Genomic DNA, 22892 nt, shown 5'->3' on the forward strand with positions numbered 1-22892 from the left:
TATATATATATATATATATATATATATGAAGGTCTTCCCTTAGATTCGGCGCTTCTCGTGCGAGGCCCTCTCATTTCCCATCTTCAATGGCTCTATGCGGCGCCCCACGGCCGTTTCAACGACCCTTCCGCCCTATAATTCCTCGTCCTCATCTTCTTTCTCTCTCTACCCCTCCGTCCTTCCATTCTCTCACCTCGTTCGCCTTCTTCCATCTCCCGCCTTCCCTTCTTTCACAGAGCAACGAAATCGGAAACCAATCGAAAAATAAAAACAATGGAGCTAACCCAATCCCTCATTCCCCAAAATTCCATTAGCTTCTCCTCTTCCTCTGCTTTCACCCACAGGGAGGATACTCTCCGCGAATCCGACCACAGCCTCTCCATCGACAATCTCTCCATCCACAACACCGACACCGATCTCTCCACCGCTGTCTCCAATGAGAACATATGCATAGCCGGCCATGCGGAGCAGGAAGATGAAAACGCCGCCACCAACAAAGAATCCTCTAACTACGCCGACGACGACGACCTTCCTTCCCTCTCCGATGACGTCGACAAATTCCTCTCTATCCTCAGCAGCCTCGGAGACTCCCCTGCAATCGTCCCCGATCTCCCTGACATTTCAATCGAACGCTTCGCCGCCCTAATAGAAAAAGAGATCTCCAAATACGAATCCGGCTCCGCCGACGACCACCATTCTCCTTCCTTCCTCAACTCCGTCGACCGCGCCTCAAAACTCACCGCAGCCCTCACCCCCTTTTCCTCCGACCCCCATTACCTCCAAGCCCTAAACCACACCAGCGCCGTCCTCCACCACGCCATGTCCTTACTCGAAGATGACTTCCACTCTCTCCTCCTATCCTCCCCTTCCTCTCCCACCCGCCTTCGCTCCATCGCCACCTCCATGATTTCCTCCGGCTACGAAACAGAGTGCTCTCAAGTCTTCCTCATCTCCCGCCGCAACGCCTTGGAATCCTCCGTCTACGAACAAGGCTTCGAAAAAATCAGCATCGACGAAGTCCAGCACACGCCATGGGAATCCCTCGAGCACCAAATCGTCTCGTGGACCAAATCCTTCCGGCATGCTCTTTCCATTTTGTTTCCCCAAGAACGCGATCTCTGCAACGAGGTCTTCCAATCCCACCGCGCCATCGCCGACAGCATCTTCCACAACCTCGCGCGCGGTATCCTCATCCAACTCCTCGATTTCGCCGAGGCCATCGCCATGACCAAACGCTCTGCGGAGAAGCTCTTCAAGGTTCTCGACATGTACGAAGCGCTCCGAGACATGATCCCCAAACTCGAAGACCTGTTCGTCTCTCCCGATTCATCCGATGGGAATCTCACCGCGGAGATGTCGGCGGTGAAGAGGCGGCTCGGGGAGGCGGTTGTGGCGATGTTCTGCGATTTAGAGAGTTCGATTAAGGGCGAAATCGTGAAGATGCCGTTGATCGGAGGGGCGGTCCATCCATTGACGCGTCATGTGATGAATTATTTGAAGCATGCGTGTGAGTATAAGAACACGCTTGAGCAGGTGTTTAGGGATCATCGGAGGATGGATAGGTCGACGTCGGGATCTTTTGATGAAGAGAGGGGAGACGGCGGCCCGACAGGTGGCAGCGGCGGCGGCTCGAGGAATTCGAATCCGCTCTTGAGGCAGCTGGTTAAGGTTACGGATTTGCTTCACTGTAATATGGAAGGGAAGGCGAAGCTTTATAAGGATTTAGCGCTGCGCAGTATCTTCTTGATGAATAATGGGAGGTACTTTTCATAGCTATGGAATTCTCTTGAAATAAAGGATTCGTTTGTGCAGAAATTATTTCGTGCAGAGTTTGAATTTAGAGCTACATTCAAACTTCAATAAAAATATGATACGTTATATATAGTGTGTATAAATTTTACGCATAATATGTAGAATTGTGTAAATAGGGTGTATATTATGTATATAAATTTGTACACACTATATATAAATTTTGTATTTTATGCATAGTATGTACATTTGTACACATTGTGTACAAGAACACGTGTTATATTTTTATTGGAGTCTGGACAAGAACACGTAATAATTTCTCTCATTCGGAATAGCTTTTTTTTGGACATTTAGGCCAATTAAGACAAATTCACACACACATCACCTACACAAATATTCGAACCCAATACCTTTTAGTTGGTGGCCTAAGCTAGGGGTGTAAACGAGTCGAGTCGAGTCGAGTATTTGTCTTATCAAGCCTGGCTCGTTTAATCAAGCTCGATTAGTGGGCTCGAGATCAACTCGTTTAGAAAATATCAAGCTCGAGCTCGAGATCGAGCTCGTATGTGTGTGTGTATATATATATATATATATATCGAGTAGCTTGATAAGCTTTTGAGTCGAGTCGGGTTGAGCTTGAACTCGAGCTCGTTTATCATACGAGCTCGATTGTAGGCTCGAGCTCGAGCTCGAAGCTCGATAAACTCGGCTCGTGAGCTCGTTAACGAGTTGAGTTCGAGCCGGCTCGGCTCACATACACCCCTAGCCTGAACTTTCAACCAACAAGTCAATGTGAGCTGTGTAGGAACAACTTTCATAAACAGGTGTTTTATTAAAATAAAAAATAAAAAAAAATTAATTCAAAAAATTTTTAATTAAAAAATAATTTTAGAAAGTAATTAAAAAAGCTGTAGCAAACGAAGCCAAAAATTGGCTATTAATTTATTCAAAAATTGAACTATTTGCTTATAATTAAATTCTCACACATGTTTTATTCAGGTACATCGTCCAGAAAATAAAAGGATCGAAAGAGTTGAACCAATTGCTGGGCGACACGTGGTGCCGAAAACTATCAGCAGATTTACGGCAATACCACAAGAACTACCAGAGAGAAACATGGTCCAGAGTGCTGGCCTGCTTCAAAGACGAAGGGCTTCAGTCGAAGGGCTCGGTTCTTAAACCGGTTCTCAAGGACCGGTTCAGGTGCTTCAACACCATGTTCGAAGAGATCCTCAAGACGCAGAGTGCCTGGATTGTGAGCGACTACCAGCTTCAGTCGGAGCTAAGGGTATCGGTTTCGGCCGTTATCGTCCCGGCCTACCGGTCTTTCCTCGCCCGGTTCAGCCAATACCTCGACCCGGGAAGGCAAACCGAGAAATACATCAAGTTTGGACCGGAGGATCTCGAGGCCCTCATTGACGAGCTGTTCGATGGCAACCCTTTGTCCTTGTTAAGGAAGAAATAAACTGCCTTTGATCACTGCAGGCACGTTTTTTATGTATTTATTTATTTTTTTTTTATTTATAGGGCCTTTTTTGTCTGGGATAGTTGACTTGTGTTTTCTAGATGAATTATTATGTGCGGACATCATATTGGAGAACCGTCGGTGTTCTCTCTATCTACAGCTCACTGATTTTTACTATAGCAGCTGCCCTTTTAATGTAGATGAAGAGAAAACCGAATGGTTCTCTCCATTCGGTGCCCGCACAGAATAATATCTATGTTTTCTATTACTTTGATGCGGATGATATGATTTTCTTGCAATTTGAATTGAAGAGTAATACACTGAAATGTAAGTCTATTAATTTATAATTATGTTTTTGAAAAAAAATATTTTAAAGTAATTTGATCGAAGAATAAATTTAAAAAATATTGACCTTATTTTAGAATATAAATATAAATGATGATATGAGGATTGAAGTTGATTTTTATCGAACAAGGAGAATTTCTAGCTTCCAAATGATGGAGCCCATCTCAACGTCCATTAATAGCGGTCATCAAAGTTGATTGGTGATAGACCACGATGTGTGCATGCTGAGTCTTGATACCTCATCATGAAATTATCTTGATCGGGCACGAATCTCAAGGCAAAACCCAACCCGGAAACTTCAAAAATTAAATCTGGGATCACATGAACTCTGATGTCAGCAAACTTACAGTCAAACTGAGTGTCTCAGAAATATGAACCCAACGACACCAAATTCAACTCAATCCGAGCCCAAATGAGTCCAAATCAAGGACCCGAAGCGCTATTGGAAAGTTCGTACCACAATTTGAGTTACCAAACGATCTCCAAACTTGACAAGCTTATAGTCGAATCGAGCGGCTCGACGAGACAAATCCAACGAGCCCAAGATTGCTAAATTCCGAAGTCATTAAGACCTTCAAATGCGTAATAAACGGTCCACGATCGAACGATTCAATATTGATCGTTCATCTTAACCACTCCATATTCGCCCTTGATTTCTCATCATTTACGGGTCATGCTACTCCATAAAATCTATAAATAGATCCCTCATTTCTCATGAGGGGGGAACGAAGTAAGATGGAGGAGAAGAAGAAGAGAAGAATAGGAGGGAAGAGACTCCTCCTCGACCACCGCGAGAGTTCCGCCCGAACACCAAATGACGCCGGAATTCTGCCCAACTTCCACGGGATGCCAGAATTCTGCACAACTTCCACGGGATGCTGAAATTCTGCCAAAGTAACGACAGAGTTCCCCCTGACGCTGAAACTCCACCCAAGTGATACCGGAGTTCTCCTCCACCAACAGACATCGGACTTCTACCCGACGCCGGACCTTCACTCATCGCCAAGTTTCTACCCGATGCCGGACTTCTACCGGTTATCAGACTTTCGCTGGACGTCTATCAGAAGATGGATTCCTTTCCATTGTTGGACTTCTACCTGACGCCGTCCTTCTGACCTTCATCGTCAGACAACAGTTCTTCCGACCTCCGTCGCCAGTCGACTATGGTCCTCCTGACTTACGTCGCCCGCCGACTATAGTATTTTCGACATCCGTCGCCCGTCGACTACGATTCTCCTGACTTACGTCGCTGATACTTAATAAGAAAATAAGTGTTAGAAAAAAATACTTTTTTATTTTTTGTTCGCTAAAAATATTATTAATTAAAGAATAATTTTATTCTTCAATTAATTGAAGAGTAAAATAAGAGATATATCATCATTAATATTTGTTTGAGAATTAATATATGGTTGAAAAAAAATCAAATCATGATGTGACTCTAAGATTACTAGATTAGTGTTAAATATGATCTAAATCGAATATTAGATCTTAGTTAATATATTCATATTTGTGATTAATCTGATTAGTAATTTTCCCCATCTCGAAGTAATTTCAATGGCTGAGATTTAAAAAATCATTGCTTCATTCTGTTATATTAATATAATAGAAATATAAAATATGGTATCATTATTTAAACAATCACTATTAATTAAAACTTTCTAAATTTGTAAGAAATGTAAAAGAATAAGAGAAAATATAGAAAGAAATTCTAAGGTTACTATAAATAAATATGTTACTTTTGTCTTTTATACCCTCGCCGCCACAAAGGCCCTTTTCAAATTTATTTCTATATCTCTGGACGCGGCGTAACGGGCACCTGCTTTACACTAACGTGCAATCGGATCTGGATCCGGATCCGAATGAATCCCGGCGGCTTAAAGAAGGCATCAGCCAGTTCGCTGTACCAGTGTGTCTCGGATCAAAAGTTTCCTAAAAAAACAGAGCGATCTTTTCCGTTTACCTCGGGAGAGAGAAGTCCAGAGAGATGGATTGGGTGAGAGGCGCCGCCATCGGCCGAGGAAGCTCCGCCGCCGTCCACATAGCTTTTAACCGTAGCTTCCCGTCGACGACATTCGCCGTCAAATCGTCTGCTCACTCCTCTTCGTCACTTCTGCGGCACGAAGCAGACGTACTCGCCAAACTCCAGGGCTGCAACCAAATAATCGGCTTCTTTGGTCACGACATCACCAGTGATCCTGCTGGCAGCGGCATCGATCTCACCTACAACGTATTCCTCGAATACGCCGACGGCGGTACTATCTCCGACGCCATACAACGCGCCGGCGGCCGCCTACCGGAGTTGACCATCCGCCGCTACCTCTGCTCCATTCTCCTCGGTCTTCGTCACATTCACGACATGGGATACGTTCACTGCGACATCAAACCCCAAAACATCTTGATCGCCGGCGAAGAAGCGAGGATCGCCGACTTTGGACTTGCGAAGAGAGCGGCAGAGGAATCCCACGTGGAAATCAGGGGAACGCCGATGTACTTGGCTCCGGAATCAGCTGCTAGAAATGAGTACGAGGCGGCGGCGGATATTTGGGCTTTGGGATGCACTGTGTCGGAAATGGTTTCCGGCCTGCCGCCGTGGCGTGACGCCGAGGATTCAGAGAATGGAGTTTGGGCTTTGATGTTTCGACTCGGGTTCAGCGAGGAGCTGCCGGAGATCCCGCCGGAGATGTCGGAGGAGGGAAAGGATTTCCTCCGGCGCTGTTTCGTGAAGGAGCCCAGCAGCCGCTGGAGTGCGGAGATGCTCTTATCTCACCCATTCGTCGCCTCCACTTCAGAACTGGAATTGGAAGAGGAAGCCATGGCGTGCTCTGTTTCTTCTACATCTCCGAGAAGTGTGTTGGGTTACTCATTCGCTAATCCAATTCCACCGTCTCCTCCGACGACTTCAGAAATGCCGGATTCGTTTCAGTTAGGGTTCGCTGAGGAAGGAGTACTGAGAGTAACGATCGGCGGATTGACATCGGAGGAGCGGCCGGATTGGACAAGCGCTTCCCCGGAGGAGGAGGAAGCCATGGCATGCTCTGTTTCATACACATTTCCGAGAAGTGTGTTGGGTCATTCATTCGCAAATTCAATTCCATTGTCTCCTCCGAGGACTTCTGAAATGCCGGATTCGTTTCAGTTAGCGTTCGCTGAGGAAGAGGTGAGAGAGAGGATTAGGGGATTGGCATCGGAGGAACAGCCGGATTGGACGAGGACTTCGCCGGAGGAGGACGAAGGGTGGCTTACTGTGAGGTAGGAAATCATGGATTGCAGCCTTGCAGATGGACAAGAAGAGATTTTTTTTGTTGCAGGACTTCATGGTTTGGTGATTATTAAAGGTCTGAGGTTTCTTCGCTGAATGCGTACGTGCCGCCATTGGTGTCCTTTCCCAGCTCTGATTCTGAGAACAACGGAGGGATTCGTTATGTCAGATGGGCCATAATTTGTTCTTTTACGGATTGACATTGTAATACTTTGTTCTCTCTGATCAGTGTTCGATATATCGTTAACCTTTTTTAGTCCTGAAAGCATCTGAAATTTTCTCGGCCCTGAGAGCATCTGAAATCAAATATCGGTGAAATAATTTCATAATATTGAGATTTTAAGACGCGTTTTGTAATTTTTTTTAGGCTTGAAAGCTTCTGAATATTGTAAAAAAATAAAATTGAAATATATTGGTGTTTTCTGAAAAAAAAAAGATTTGCAAGCCTTCTACGTATGACTGATGACATGATAATGTGCCAGTTTTTTTTTTTGGTTGCACACAGCATGAATTTTTTTTTTGCAGATTAAACCTCATAAAATTCCGTAATAGTTTAATTATGTAAAAAAAATGTAAAATCAAATGAGCATGATCAAATGATAAATAGAAACTTCTTAGAAGTTATTTTTATGAACATAAGAACAAACCATTTAATGACATTTAATATATGCCAAATATTATCATTAGGGAAATCCCAAATAATTTTAAAATCTTTATAATTTAAATTTATCATTAAATGTTATGATTATACATCTTAATAATGATTAGATGATTTTTAAGAAACTTGAAATCATGCATGCACTAGGAGGAAAATTATGATTCTCAATCAACTCAATTAAATTTGAATTATTTGACACTTAAATGGAAGAAATTAACAACCATGTTATTCTTAGGGGTGTCAATATTTGACACAACCCGAAAATCCGACTCGAACTCGACCCGAAAATTTTGGGTTCGGGTCAACCCGAACCCGAAATGGGTCTGGTTCGGGTTAAAGGTTTTGACCCGTTTGAAAAAATGGGTCGGGTCCGGGTTGACCTGGAATTTTGTTTAGATTTTGAGCATGCTATTCCAGCCATCATATCATTTAACATGTGTTTATAAGGCTCTTCTACAAGATTTGGTTTCTTGATTCATGTCATAAGAAAAATGTGTTTATCATACTTGATCCCATATTATAGAAGTTGAAGGCTGATGGTAGGTTAGTAGAAAATTGTCAAAATTTGGTACAATTCTTAAAATAAACCCTAATTTGATGTTTGCTAGTGTCAAGATATGTCCCAAATGTGTTTTCATGATCTAACCCAATTATGGTGAAGTGTGATAGAGTCGGCTAGGATGTTTGATATAGTGTGAGATGTCTACTTGTAGTTGTCCGTTTTTAGTATTTTTTTAACCAACTTAATCAGTATGATTTAATTTGTCATGTTAATGCCATTTCCCTTGTTTTTAATCTTTTTTATTTGTGAGGATTAAGATGATCATTTTCCATTCCATTATGCTTTTCATTAGGGGTGTCAATTCGGGTCAACGGGTCGGGTTCGGGTCGAACCCGAAACTGACCCGGCACTGTTCGGGTCAACCCGAACCCGACCCATTTTTAAAAACGGGTCAGGTTTCTGGACCCGAACCCGACCCGATTTGGGTCCGGGTCAACCCGACCCGACACGAATGACCCAGAATTGACCCAAAATTGCTAATTTTCGGGTCAAAAATCGGGTCAATCTCGGGTTTTCGGGTCAAAATCGGGTCAAAAACGGGTCAATCTCGGGTTTTCGGGTCAAAAATAAGTTTTCGGGTCACTTTCGGGTCAATTTCGGGTTGGCGGGTCAACCTGAACCCGACCCGATTTTTAAAACGGGTTGATTTCATGAACCCGAACCCGACCCGTTTCGAGTTTGGGTTGACCCAAACCCGGATTTTTCCGGGTCGGGTTCGGGTCGTGTTTCGTGTCGTGACAAAAATTGACACCCCTAAAACCCGGGTCTTATCCGGGTCAGGTCGTGGGCCGCGCGGTAAAGAGTAAGAACACATGACACCATTTTACTGGCTTCCGAACGTAGAGCTACGTCAGGACACCGGACCTAATAAAAATTCCTTCAACAACTTCTACTAGTAATCAATGTTACCATCGAAACATAGGGTCATGCACTTTCCAACAAAAGGCTAATTTACATGCATAATCCTCAATCTTTAGGATTTACATATTTAATTAACATCTAAACTATATTATAAATTTACATACATATCACTCAAAATATTAAGATAAAATAAAAAATTACAAATGCATTTTACAATCTACTCCCATTGCCGCCATGCCGACTCTAGTCACCCTTTGCACACTGCATATCTTATCGAACTCTTCTCCGTTCCGCACTAGATTTGCTAGAATTCGTTCCACCTCCTATATAATGGAAAAGGAGTGAAATAATGAATTTTTGAAGTTTCTATTTTTATTAATCTTATTAATTTGTATTTTTTTTATTATTTATTGATTAGGAAAATAAGTGGTAGAGTCAAAAAAATTTCTGGTGGTGGTACAAATCATTAATTAAAAAAAAACTCTTAATTTTTTTCATTATGGCTTAAGAATGGCATTGGCAGCTCTAATTTTTTTTTTTATGTGGCATTATAAATAGATAAATTATATAGTATAAAAAAAAAATTATGTTGACAATATTATCTCTTCATATTCTCCTTACATGTTACCTATTACTTCTCTCTCGGAATCTTTATTTTTTGAAATCGTTGTGCAATCATTTCATTATCAATGCTATTAAAAGTTAAGACAAATTCATACACACATCACCTATTTGTTAGTATCCCAAACTCCCAACCAACAGATCAAGATTTTTTTTTTTTCAACCAACTGATCAAGATGAGCTACGTGTAGAATAATATTCTCTTATATAATTATACTGCTAGAATACTTGTTTTAATGCTGGATCTACAACTACTTAAAAATGATATTATTATTTTTCACACACAGAGATACCTATTTTTTAGAGCAGTTCTAACAAAAAAACAAAAAAAAATCATAAACTTTAATTTATAATTACCTTTGTAAAAAAATTGAAGCCGTTGCATACAAATTAAATCATAAATCTCACTCACAAAATGCTTTTAACAAGTTAATAACTAGCTATAAAATTTATGCCATCAGTTCTAAAAAAATTGTTGGTAATTTGCCCTGGCAAGTGGCAATAATAACGCATTGAATAATATATTAGACCGATTTATTGATATATATTAGCCAACTCACAGGTGAGATTATTTCACTACTTATCAAGCATAATTATCGTCATTTCATCACGAGAAAAAAATTTTTTTTTGCCCTTTGCCCCAAAAAATAGGAAGCCTAACCACAACTTGTTGTGATGTTACGTGCCAAATCATGAGTAATAACACTTGATTGTGTCATTTAGGTTTTGTTCGGGAAAAAATTATTCTGTGCGGATACCGATCAGTCGGGAGACCAACCAGTAGAACTCCGCACATCATTCGGTACCTAGCAAAAAAATGACGTGGTACGTTCTGCTGGTTGGTCTCCGGATGCCGTCCAGTGTCCGCACAGAATAATTTTTCTTGTTTGGGACGATTTCTTTACTGCTTTCTAAAAAAAAATTAGCACAAATTTTTTTTAATCTCAAAAATTTTACGCAACAAAACTGCTTCATAAAACAATTAAGAAAGCCATCCAAATGAAACCTTAGATTAAAGAGATAAGTAATATTAACATAGAGATTAGTGCTCAATCATACTTGATATGCAAACTATTCTATCCAAGAAAATAATGCAACACATACTCTTAAACAAAACTCTCACCTCTAAAATTTTTTTGGGTAAATTTTGCAAGTAATACACAGTTTTTACTGAAATAATTGATATCTAAGTTTTTCAAAAGAGCTTGAAAAACTTCCCTATTTGTGTGCTAACTTTACTCTTTTTTTTTTAATCTGAAGGATATTGTTTTTCTTAATGACTTCAAACAAGTTTTATTTCTTTTTGTTAGTAGAGATTGTAATAAGTTAACTGATATGTGTGCTAGCTTTACTCTTTTTTGGATGTGTTGAAGGGAATCATCTCAACACCATAAGACTCCGAGTTATTTGTTTCATTTCTATAAACTTCCTATGAAAAAATAAAATTAAAGTATGTTAATCAATTTAATTCAATAATAATTAATTTAGCTGAAAAGCTTTAACTAAAGATATAAGCATCATCAATTTTCTTTTCTTCCATCACTTGAAAAGTAATTTTGCTTTCTCATACAAATAAATTTAAGAGTGCTTAGAGTCTTCGCTTTTTTTTTTTTCTTCTTCCAACCAACAGATCAAGATGAGCTACGTGTAGAGTTTTCTCTTATATGATTATATTGCTAGAACACTTGTTTTAATGCTGGAACTACAACTACTTAAAAAGAATTTTCTTATTTTCCATACACCAAGAGAGAGAGAGAGAGAGAGAGAGAGATAGTTTTTAGAACAGTTCTAAAAAAAAAAATCTTTTTTTCAAAAACTTTATAATCAACATTACAAAAAATTAAAGCCGTTACCCTTCTCCACAAGAGAAATTATTCTATGCGGATGCCGAACACAACTTTACATTTGGAGACCACCCAGAATGAGCCACGCTGCAATAGTGAGCACAGTAACGAGTGATACAGAGCAGTAACGAGCGGCGGTACTGACGTGGCTCATTCTGGTTAGTCTCTAGATGACTCTTCAAAAGATGAATTAAATAAATGAATAACAAATTCTTGTAATTCTTCTCGCTTCCCTGCGGCCTCTCTCTCTATCCAAGAATCCACTTTCTCATTCAAGAATTCGACCATACTAAATACAAATTAATATTTAGTCATTCAGTTACATTTGAGATAGTTTCCTCAGTGTTTCATAAAATTGCTGTAAAAAATAACTTCTTTGAACAAAATAAAAAAAATAATGACCAAAATCTGAAAAGCAAATTAATAAGAAAATTGTCTCAAACAAAACATAAGATAAAATCTAAACAAATCGAAAATACAATAGTAAGGAATTAAATAGTCTACCTCTAACCAAAATTTGCATATCCCTTTAAAGAAAAAAAAAATCATTACAGCATAAATTAAATAATAATAATAATATTAAAAATTGAGTTAGAATATCTGATTGAAATTTGATTTTTAAATTGTTAAATTTATTTTTAAATGGGCGTAATATATAAATAATCAATTAATTTTTTATATTACACTCTTCTCAAAATAAATTTAAAATTTTAAGAAAATAATTCCAAATTTTAATCAGAGTATTCTTAAATATTTTTTTTCCATAGGTAAAAGAATTAATTATGATCCCGGTGTCATAATTAATCTCTCTCTTGTTCTTGAAAATAGAGCTAGAAATAGACGCCAACGACGGTGAAAAAACACCAAGCTTATTTTCACCTTCGTATTCAACTCTAGCGCTCGTGCTCGCCTCTCTCACACTAATCCACCCATCGTTCTCCGGCGAGCGGCTTGCCCAATCTGGCCTCCCCTCCGACGACGCCATTGCTCTAATTCTTTCTCTCGCCCAATCTTCATCTTCCTCTAATAGAACCAAATCTGCCATTTTCGTTCCATCAAGAGTCGATTGAACTGGAGAGAATGAAACGCCCAGCACGCTCATTGGAGTTCTATATCGCGCAGAGCAAGCAACGTCTTCCTTTTCAATTTTTGATGCTGATGAGAGATCGACGAACGAGTGCGATAAAAGCATCTCTGCAGTCCATCGATTGTTGGGGTCCTTCACAAAGCAACGCCGGAGGAAATCCTTCCCCTCCTCCGACATCGTCGGAGGGATCTCCGGCAGCTCATCGTCGGATCCGATTCTCATCAGCAGACCCCAAATCCCCATTTCTGATTGATCGGTGCACTGCCACGGAGACCGACCAGAAATCATTTCTACCGCAGTGCACCCAAATGCCCAGATATCCGCCGCTTCCCTGTATTCCTTTCTTGTAGCTGATTCCGGTGCAATGTACATTGGTGTTCCCCTGATTTCCATGGAGGATTCCTCTGCTATCTTCTTTGCGAGTCCAAAGTCGGCGATTTTGGCTTCTCCGTCGACGATTAATATGTTTTGAGGTTTAATGTCGCAGTGAACGTATCCAATTGAATGGATATGGCGCAGGCCCAAAAGAATGGATCGAAGGTGGCGACGCAGAGTTTGCTCCGGCAGAACACCGCCGGCACGGCGGATGGCGTCGGAGATGGAGCCGCTGGCGGCGTATTCGAGGAATATGTTGTAGAGGCGATCGATTCCGCCACCAGCAGTATCTGTAGTGATGTCGTGACCGAAGCAGGAGATGATTTGCGGGCAGCCATAGAGTTCGGTCAGTATGGCCTCTTCGCGCTGAAGAAGGGAGGAAGAGGAGAGAGGGGCAGATTTGACGGCATGTATGGTCGGAGACGGGCAGCTCCGGCGAAAGGCGAGGTGGACGGCGGCGGAGCTTCCTCGACCGATAGCGGAGCCTCTCACCCAGTTCATCTTGTATGCTTTTCTTATTAGGAAATTAAGAAGCAGAGATACTTGGTTCTTTTTAGGAATCTTATGGGCACAAAACGAACTGGTTATGAGAGTTTCCTGATCCAATTATATATAAATGGTAAATCTCTGGAACTCGTGACATCACCTCCTTGAAAAAAAAGGAATGTAAATAATATGTATCATATTTTTTTCGCTTTTTTTTTTTTTTTGAAAAAAATTCTAACCCCTAAAATTCAGGCTATGAATTTCAAAATCTTGTTGGTTAAATTTAGGAGCACCTGCTTCAATTTTTTTCCCAACGTGTAAATAAATAAATATAGGCTCCACATTATAGTGCTTTAGGATTTGGGCTGCATCAACAAAATGCCACTTTAGAAAATTATAAACAGTACCATGTGCCTTAGATAAAGAGGTGGAGGGCAATTGGAGCTCGAATTGGAGAGCTATCTCTAATGCTTAATATGGCTAATATATGTTGTAGCTCAAGCTCAATCATATGATTGTCATCTGTTTGTAGAGGAGGATCTTTGATTGCTGGTCTCCAGTATTGCAACGGATCATTGCATCATCATATATCTAAGTACCATCCCTCAGATGTTGTATTTTACCATCTTCATCATCGTCCAACCGTCACTTTCTAACTGCTATCGCCCATCCACCAACACCCAAGAGTAGAACCATTCTCTCTTTTGAGGGTGAAAAGAATAACATTGTGAAATGGATAATCTTATATATGAAATAAAAAAAATGAAAAATAGAATTTCTTCTTAGAATTTAGTCAACTGCATTTATTAAAGGCGAGCAATTGCTCATCCTTAGATCTTCCTGATTCCTCCCGTGCCAACACTCGATTGAATTTGTTTGATTGGCATCATCTTCTTTCAATACTTCTCCATTAGTTTTAACTACAATCATAAGAAATCATATTTGTATTTCATACTTTGTAATTTTTCTTTTATACCTTGCCGCCACCAAGGTGCTTTTCAAATTAATTTCTGTATCTCTGGACGCGGCGTAACGGGCACCTGCTATACACTAACGAGCAATCGGATCTGGATCCGGATCCGGATCCGGATCCGAATCCGAACGAATCCCTGCGTCTTAAAGAAGGCATCAGCAAGTTCACTGTATCGAATCAGTGTGTCTCGGACCAAAAGTTTCCTAAAAAAACAGAGCGATCTTTTCCGTGTGTCTGAGGAGAGAGAAGTCCAGAGAGATGGATTGGGTGAGAGGCGCCGCCATCGGCCGAGGAAGCTCCGCCGCCGTGCTCTGTTTCTTATAAATCTCCGAGAAGTGTGTTGGGTCATTCATTCGCTAATTCAATTTCTTTGTCTTCTCCAAGGACTTCTGAAATGCCGGAGTCGTTTCAGTTAGCGTTCGCTGAGGAAGAGGTGAGAGAGAGGATTAGGGGATTGGCATCGGAGGAATTAGGAGATTGGACGAGGGCTTCGCCGGAGGAGGACGAAGGGTGGATTACTGTGAGGGAGGAAATCATCGATTGCAGCCTTGCAGATGGACAAGTTGAGATTTTTTTGTTGAAGGATTTCATGATTTGGTGATTTTTAAAGCTCAGTCTGAGGTTTCTTTGTCGAATGCGTACGTTCCGCCATTGGTGTCCTTTCCCAGCTCTGATTCTTAGAACAACGGAGGGATTTATTATGTCAGATGGGCCACATAATTAGTTCTTTTACAGATTGACTTTGTAGTACTTTGTTCTCTCTGACAGTAAACCCTTCTTTAGCCCTGAAGCATCTGAAATTTTCTCGGCCCTGAGAGCATCTGAAATCATGAATAATTTGATAATATCATAATATTGAGGTTTTAAGAAAATTTTGTAATTTTTTAGGCCTGAAAGCATCTGAATGTTGCAAAAAATAAAATTTAAATATATTGATGTTTTTTGGGGAACAAAAAGATTTGCAAGTTTTCTACGTATTACTGATGACATGATAATGTGCCAGTTTTTTTTTTTTTTTGTTGCAAACATCATGAAATTTTTTTTTTTTGCAGATCAAACCTCATAAAATTCCGTCATTGTTTAATTATTTATAAAAAAAAAAAAACTTGATCAAATGATAAATAGAAACCTTCTTAAAAGCTATTTTTTTGTAAACATAAGAACAAACCATTTAATGACATTTAATATATGCTAAATATTATCATTAAGGAAATCCCAACTAATTTTAAAAATTTTATAATTTATAATATTTATGATTAATTATCATTAAATATTATGATTATACATCTTAATGATGATTCGATGATTTTAAGAAACTTGAAATCATGCATGCACTAGGATGAAAATTATGATTCTCAATCCACCCAATTAAATTTTAATGATTTGACATTTAAATGGAAGAAACAATCATGTTATTCTCTTTAACTAGTACAAGAAAATTGTGCATTAGCAGATGCCCAAATTTGTCAAAAATCACAAAATTCAGTCGAAAAGTTTTCTTTTCTAGTAGATTTCTGGCAGAACTTCACTCGATGTTAAAACACGCGTTGGAAACCTTTTCGAATGGAAAAGTGCCGCCGGAAATATTTCTAGCCGGCTTACTGACGGAATAAAGCGGTATGATATGTCGTTATTTAGTCATTAGTACCGACGGTCTATCCACCGGAAAATCCAACGCTACATTTTCGACGGACTAAATTTTTTCCGGTAAATAGAGATTTTCATGTACTTAACATAATTAAACTAATGATTTGCACGGTTTTATTTATTTTTAAGGTGAACTAATGATTTGCATGCTTAAATATAGTTTTATCAAAAAATATATTTTACTGCTATATATGATACAATCTTATTACACAAAACTATAAGGATACTTCCCCATTATAAGTTATAATAATTTATCATTAACTCTAAAAGTTATATTTTCATTCCCCTATATATAATAGATGTAAGATACCTAAACATATTACATCTAGATTTACTTAACCTTGTCTTCTAATAAAACTAAATAATATTTGTCTAACACATATAATATAAAATTGTATATCATATATGTAATCTTTATTCAACAAAGGTTTTTTTTGGATGATTGCATTATTTTATAAAATTGATTGAAAAATTATTGTGAACATTATAAAAAATATGACGTTTTCGCTATAGTTCATATCGGTAGTTTATAAGTTGCTGTTATAGAGAGATATATACAATGATTTTAACTGTCACTAAAATCTCTTAAACATTCATAACTTTGGCAGCTAATTAGTAGAGGCAATTTTAAAAGTCGCTGCTGCAGATAATTATGACTCCCCCCGTTTTACTGTTTGATCCCCTAACCTTCGAGCTTGCTCAAGCCCGCCATCCAAATCCCTCTCTTATGATCCCGATGCTTTCCTCTCTCTCACTATTTAAAACAACTTTACATCTAAAGTTGCACAAAGCACATTCCACAATTGAATTTTTTTAAAAGTATGAGAAAGCAGTAAAAAAGTAGCAGCCAAACGAAATTATGATTACTATTTGAAAAACATAACTAACATAAAGCTATCCCAAATATACTCTAATTCTAAAACAATAGTATTCAAAATAAATAATATTTTGTTCTAATTTATTTATTTCAATGAATGTCTTACGTATTAAAACTGTATTATCTAAAAAAAAATAAGCTAAACACCTAGTTTTGAATACTCCTACTTCGCTAATACAAAAATAAATGTACTCGATGCTAATCATATATGTATACCACTATATTTGAAGACTATTGGGTCACTCTCCAACAAAAGGCCAATTTACATACATAACCCTCAATCTTTAGGATTTATATATTTAATTAATATCTGAACTATATTATATATTTACATATATATCGCTCAAAACATTAAGATAAAAAAAAAACAAAGCCGTTATAAAATCTACTCCCATCGGCAACATGCCGTCTGAAGGGGTGTCAATATTTGACACGATCCGAAAATCCGATCCGAAAATTTCAGGTTAGGGTCAACCCGAACCCGAAACGGGTTGGGATCGGGTTCAGCATTTCAACCCATTTCAAAAATCGGGTTCGGGTTAACCCTTTGACCCGAAAACCCGATTTTGACCCGGCAACCCGAGATTGACCCGATTTTAACCCGAAAAGAGGAGATTGACCGTTTTGACCCCAAAACTAACCTTTTTTTTGTTGGAAACGGGTCATTCGGGACGTGTCGGGTTGACCCGGACGCGAAACGGGTCGGGTTCGGGTCCGGAAAACTGACCCGTTTTTAAAAACGGGTCAGATTTGGGTTGACCCGAATAGTGTAGAGTCAAATTCGGATTCGACCCGAACCCGACCCATGACCCGATTGCATATGGCACCGAACTCTTCTTCGTTTCACACCATATAATGGAAGACGCGTGAAATAGCAGAAACTTTTTGAAGCTGCTATTTTTATTAATCTTATTAATTCGTATTCATTTTTTTGATTTATTGATTAGGAAAATAAGTGATATCATTAATCAAAATTGTTTTCTAAACAATTTTATTTGGATTATGCATTGTTATCACGGCATGTAGTATCATCCATTTTTTTTCTTTAAGAACTTTAAAAAGTAATTAATTTTGCTTTCTCATACAAATAAATTTAAAAGTAATTTTGCCATATTTGAGTTATTAAGTCAAATTCGTACGCACATCATCTATTGATAAGTATTCAAAACTCCCAACCAATAGACCAAGATGAGCTATATGTACAGTCGTGATTGACCTGTTCGTCCAATTTGGAATCCGATTCTGATTCCTCATCGGATTATTGTGGTGGTTCTGATCCTAGTCAGGATTTTAAACTGGTTCGTGATCGACTTGTTCTCTCTGTCGCCTCTTGTGGAAGATTTTGTGGGCGAGGCAGGAGAGGAAGATATCCCATTTATTTCCCGTGAATTTGCTATATTTATTTTTTTGCTACTTTTTTGGACTTCTGGCCTGTGCTGTGGGTTGACGGATTTCTAAGCTATGATGTGGCTGGGGCTCGCTTCCTCTGCGTCATAGCTGGTGGCAACCTGCGGTGATGTCTTCGCCTTATTGGATGGTCCTTGCGTGACTTCGGGGGTGCTGGGAGTCTCGGCCTTTACTGAGCCCTCGTTTGGAGTTCTCTTTGTACTTTTTGCTGTTTCTTTTTGGTCTTTTTGGGCTTTTGCTCTATATATTTTGTAATCTTTCTTTATTTCAATATATTGATCTTTTGGTTTAAAAAAAAAGAGCTATATGTACAGTCTTCTCTTATTTGATTAATTATATTGCTAGAACACTTGTTTTAATGTTTGATTTACAACTAATTAAAAAGGATTTTCTTAATTTCCACGAGAGAGACCTATTTTTTTAGAGTAGTTCTAAATTTTTCATAAATTTTATAATCACCTTTATAAAAATTTGAAGCCGTCATAAACAAATCATAAATCTCACTGCCCATTGTTCGCACAAAATAATTTTTCTTGTTTGGGGCTTTTCAAAAGAGCTTTAAAGACTTCCCTATTTGTGTTATATATCTAATAAATTCTTAAACAATAAGGAAAACTAACACTTACATTAATTTAGGGGATGATACTATGTTATGAATTGATCCAGTTTTATGTTATTTTGTTCGTGTATGAAATAGGGCGACTCTTCAAAAGATGAATTAAATAAATGAATAACAAATTCATGTGAATCCTCTCCCTCTCTCTCTATTCTGCGCCTCTCTCTCTCATCCAAGAATTCGCTTCCTCATTCAAGAATCCTAACTTACTCTATACAAATTAATATTTAGTCATTCAGTTACCTTTGAGATAGTTTCCTCATTGTTTGATAATGCTAATCTAAAAGCTCAAATAAGAAAACTTTCTCAAACAAAGCATCAAATAAAATCTAAACAAATCGAAAAAAGTAATTGTGACTGATGAAATAATCTACCTCTAACCAAAATTTGTATATCCCTTCAAAGAAAATAAATCATTACGGCATATGTTATGTTAATAAAAAATAAAAATAAAAATTGAGTTAGAATATCTGATTAAAATTTGGTTTTTAAATTATTAAATTTATTTTTAAATGAGTGTAATATATAAATAATAAATAAATTTATATATTACACTCTCCTCAAAATAAATTTAAAAATACTAAGAAAATAATTCCAAATTCTAATCAGAATATTCTTAAATATTTTTTTCCATAGCTAAGAGAATTATTTATGATCCCGGTGTCATAATTAATCCTTCTCCTTTTCTTAAAAACAGAGCTAGAAATAGACGCCAACGACGGTGAAGAAACACCAAGTTTATCTTCACCTTCGTATTCAACTCTATCGCTCGTGCTCGCCTCTCTCACAGTAATCCACATTCCGTCCTCCGGCGAGCAGCTTGCCCAATTTGGCCTCCCCTCCTCCGACGCCATTGCTCTAATTCTTTCTCTCGCCCAATCTTCATCTTCCTCTAATAGAACCAAATCCAACATTTTCGTTCCATCAAAAGTCGATTGAACCGGAGAGAATGAAACGCCCAGCACGCTCATTGGAGTTCTATATCGCGCAGAGCAAGCAATGTCTTCCTTTTCAATTTTTGATGCTGATGAGAGATCGACGAACGAGTGCGATAAGAGCATCTCTGCAGTCCATCGATTGTTGGGGTCCTTCACAAAGCAACGCCGGAGGAAATCCTTCCCCTCCTCCGACATCGTCGGAGGGATCTCCGGCAGCTCATCGTCGGATCCGATTCTCATCAGCAGACCCCAAATCCCCATTTCTGATTGATCGGTGCACTGCCATGGAGACCGACCAGAAATCATTTCTACCGCAGTGCACCCAAATGCCCAGATATCCGCCGCTGCCCTGTATTCCTTTCTTGTAGCTGATTCCGGTGCAATGTACATTGGTGTTCCCCTGATTTCCATTCGCGCTGAAGAAGGGAGGCAGAAGAGAGTGGGGCAGATTTGACGGCATGTATGGTCGGAGCGGGGTAGCTCCGGCGAAAGGCGAGGTGGACGGCACTGGAGCTTCCTCGACCGATAGCGGAGCCTCTCACCCAATCCATCTTGTATATTAGGAAATTAAGAAGCAGAGATACTTAGCTCTTTCTAGGAATCTTAAGGTCACGGAGCGTACTGGTTATGAGAACTTCCTGATCTAATTATATATAAATGGTAAATCTCTCATCTCTGGAACTCGTAACATCACCTCCTTGAAAAAAGGAATGTAAATAAAATGAACCATATTTTTCTCCCCGTTTTTTTTTTTTTAATTCTCCCTAAAATTAAATTTGATCCTAAAATTCTGGCTATGAATTGCAAAATCTTGTTGGTTAAATTTAGGAGCACCTGCTCCAGTTTTTTTTCCTCACGTGTAAATAAATAAATCACATGCAAATTTTGTATTCATATTTATCCTAACAAAATATTTTTCAATTATTACATGCTATAATTAAATCGAGCATCTTCATTTGAGAAAGTCAACGAGCCTAAGATCAATTAATTTTGAAATAATTAAAACACATAATGTTGAAAAATCAATGAAATGAATATAGGCTCCACATTATAGTGCTTTAGGATTTGGGCTGCATTTACAAAATGCGACTTTAGAAAATTATAAACAGTGCTATGTGCCTTAAATAAAGAGGTGGAGGGCAATTGGAGCTTGAATTGGAGAGCTATCTCTAATGTATAATGTCGCTAATATATGTAGTTCAACCTAAATCATATGATTGTCGTCATATATCTAACCACCATCCCTCGGATGTTGTATTTTACCATCTTCACCATCTTCCAACCGCCACACTCTATTTGCTATCGTCCATCCATCAACACCCAGGAGTAGAACCGGTCTCTCTTTTGAGGGTGAGAAAAATAAGATTATGAAATGCATAATCTTATATATGTAATAGAAAAATGAAAAATAGAACTCAAATAGCTACATTTTTTAAAAGTGAGTAAGATAATTAAAATGATTATTTTTTTAAGCAAAAAAAGAGATTTTAGAGTTATCAATTGTCCATCCTTAGCTTTTCCTGATTCCTCCTCTGCCAACACCAGATTGATATTGTTTGATTGCCGTCATCTTCTTTCAACACTTCACCAATAATTTTAATTAAAATCATAAGAGACCATGTTTGTAGTTCATATAAACTTTGTAATTTTTTCTTCTCCAATTAAGGAAAGAGTATACATATATTATAATTTCTTTTAACATATTGAATTATTTCAGCTTAGCTAAATCCTATGATTTTTCCCATTTTGAGTTTTTAGCATAAAAATTAAAAAATGCCCAAGGAATTTGTTTTTTTTTTTCCCTATATTTATTGAATATTCATATAAAATTAAGACATTAAACACTCACTTTATCATGCACCACAAATATTCTAGCAAGCTAAAAAATTATAAAGTAACATTCAGATGAGAATTAATATTACACCTGGAAATAAAGTAAAATTGGCCCTTTCCTGAGAATTAATATTACACCTGGACGCAATCACTTATTTTATTCGATAGCCAACTCTTATTGATCTGCTAATTTCTTTTTATTTTGGAGCTTCTATGTAACGTCTCAAATTTTTAACTATCGAGATATTATCCTCTTTGACATAAATGTATGTCTCATTATTTTGTCATGTTGGTATTACTTTGTAAAGGTCACCCATCACAGGATGAGCACGTGCGCTGAATTGCGGAATTTCTTAAATGAAATTTCAAATTTTCAATCATTACACTAAAAGACGTATCGATATTTAAGAATTTAACTTATTTTAAGGATTTTCTCGTTATATTTCTCAAGCCCAAAATTCACACCTTATATATACTCGACTACTGACTCTCCTGATTGGGCTAAGTATTTATGACATAATAAACACTCTTTAATTAAGATATTCTGTTCATAATTGGCTGGTTCTAAATGATGGTTTGAAAACAACTAAGACCCTCATCAAGAGAAATATTCAGGTGTCTCCTACTTGTGTTCTTTTTTTTTTTTTTTGGGGTATCGGTCTTCGGCCACTAATCTCCCTGGTCGACCTAGCATGCAACCCACACCAATTTACACGGGCCGACACTTAAGGCTGTCACGAAGTGCCAAGGGATTCGAACTTGGTACCTGGCCTTTGGCCAGCCAAGTCTCCACCACCAAGACACCCCGCGGTGGGTACCTACTTGTGTTCTTTGCAATCACTTTTTTGAAAGCTCTGAACATTTGTACTTTGAATGTGACTTTAGTTTTCAACTATTGTATAAATTTTTACCTTGCTTGGAAAATTTTTTACTTGGGCCAAATCTGCAACAAATTTTAAATTTTACTGAAGAGTGGACGGATTTTCCTTAACATATAAAACCTGCTATCTCCTTACAATCTGGGTTGTGGTACATTACTCTTGAAAATATTGGAATATCAGGAAATTTGGAAGAAATGCTTGTAGGTTTGCCACGGTTTATTGTTTAACAAAAAGGCTATTCAGTTTAAGCTTCTTACGTGGAAATATTGTATAACTTCCTAGACTTTACTTGGATCTAATCTAATTGGGAAGCGGCTGCTTTGTCACCTTCGTGGGCTTTGTTTAGCTTTGATTACTGGATTGTGATGATTGGCTTTTGCCACTGCGGTTTTGCTCCCTGGATGGTCT

The 22892-nt window shown here is 38.3% G+C and overlaps 4 protein-coding genes across 4 annotated transcripts; 2 read left to right on the top strand and 2 right to left on the bottom strand.

Moving 5' to 3' along the window:
- The first annotated feature begins 39 nt into the window (after positions 1-39).
- LOC110116029 (exocyst complex component EXO70B1) lies at positions 40-3237 on the top strand. The gene is made up of 2 exons (XM_028691701.1): positions 40-1760; positions 2749-3237. Exons 1-2 carry the CDS (start codon positions 274-276, stop codon positions 3212-3214), a joined length of 1953 nt encoding a protein of 650 aa, XP_028547534.1. The 5' UTR covers positions 40-273; the 3' UTR covers positions 3215-3237.
- Positions 3238-5543: 2306 nt separating this feature from the next.
- On the top strand, positions 5544-6812 carry LOC110116058 (mitogen-activated protein kinase kinase kinase 18-like). The gene has a single exon (XM_020849504.1). It carries the CDS (start codon positions 5544-5546, stop codon positions 6810-6812), a length of 1269 nt encoding a protein of 422 aa, XP_020705163.1.
- Positions 6813-6888: 76 nt separating this feature from the next.
- On the bottom strand, positions 6889-13327 carry LOC110116059 (mitogen-activated protein kinase kinase kinase 18-like). Its single transcript, XM_020849505.1, has 3 exons — positions 12244-13327; positions 7067-7114; positions 6889-6956 (listed from the first exon to the last, which is right to left on the bottom strand). Exons 1-3 carry the CDS (start codon positions 13325-13327, stop codon positions 6889-6891), a joined length of 1200 nt encoding a protein of 399 aa, XP_020705164.1.
- Positions 13328-19437: 6110 nt separating this feature from the next.
- LOC110116060 (mitogen-activated protein kinase kinase kinase 17-like) lies at positions 19438-20181 on the bottom strand. Its single transcript, XM_020849506.1, has one exon. The coding sequence runs from the start codon at positions 20179-20181 to the stop codon at positions 19438-19440; it is 744 nt and encodes a 247-aa protein (XP_020705165.1).
- Between the last annotated feature and the right edge of the window lie 2711 nt (positions 20182-22892).

The sequence above is a fragment of the Dendrobium catenatum genome, unplaced genomic scaffold, assembly GCF_001605985.2.
Source record: "Dendrobium catenatum unplaced genomic scaffold, ASM160598v2 original_scaffold_51051, whole genome shotgun sequence".
NCBI classification, from domain to species: domain Eukaryota; kingdom Viridiplantae; phylum Streptophyta; class Magnoliopsida; order Asparagales; family Orchidaceae; genus Dendrobium; species Dendrobium catenatum.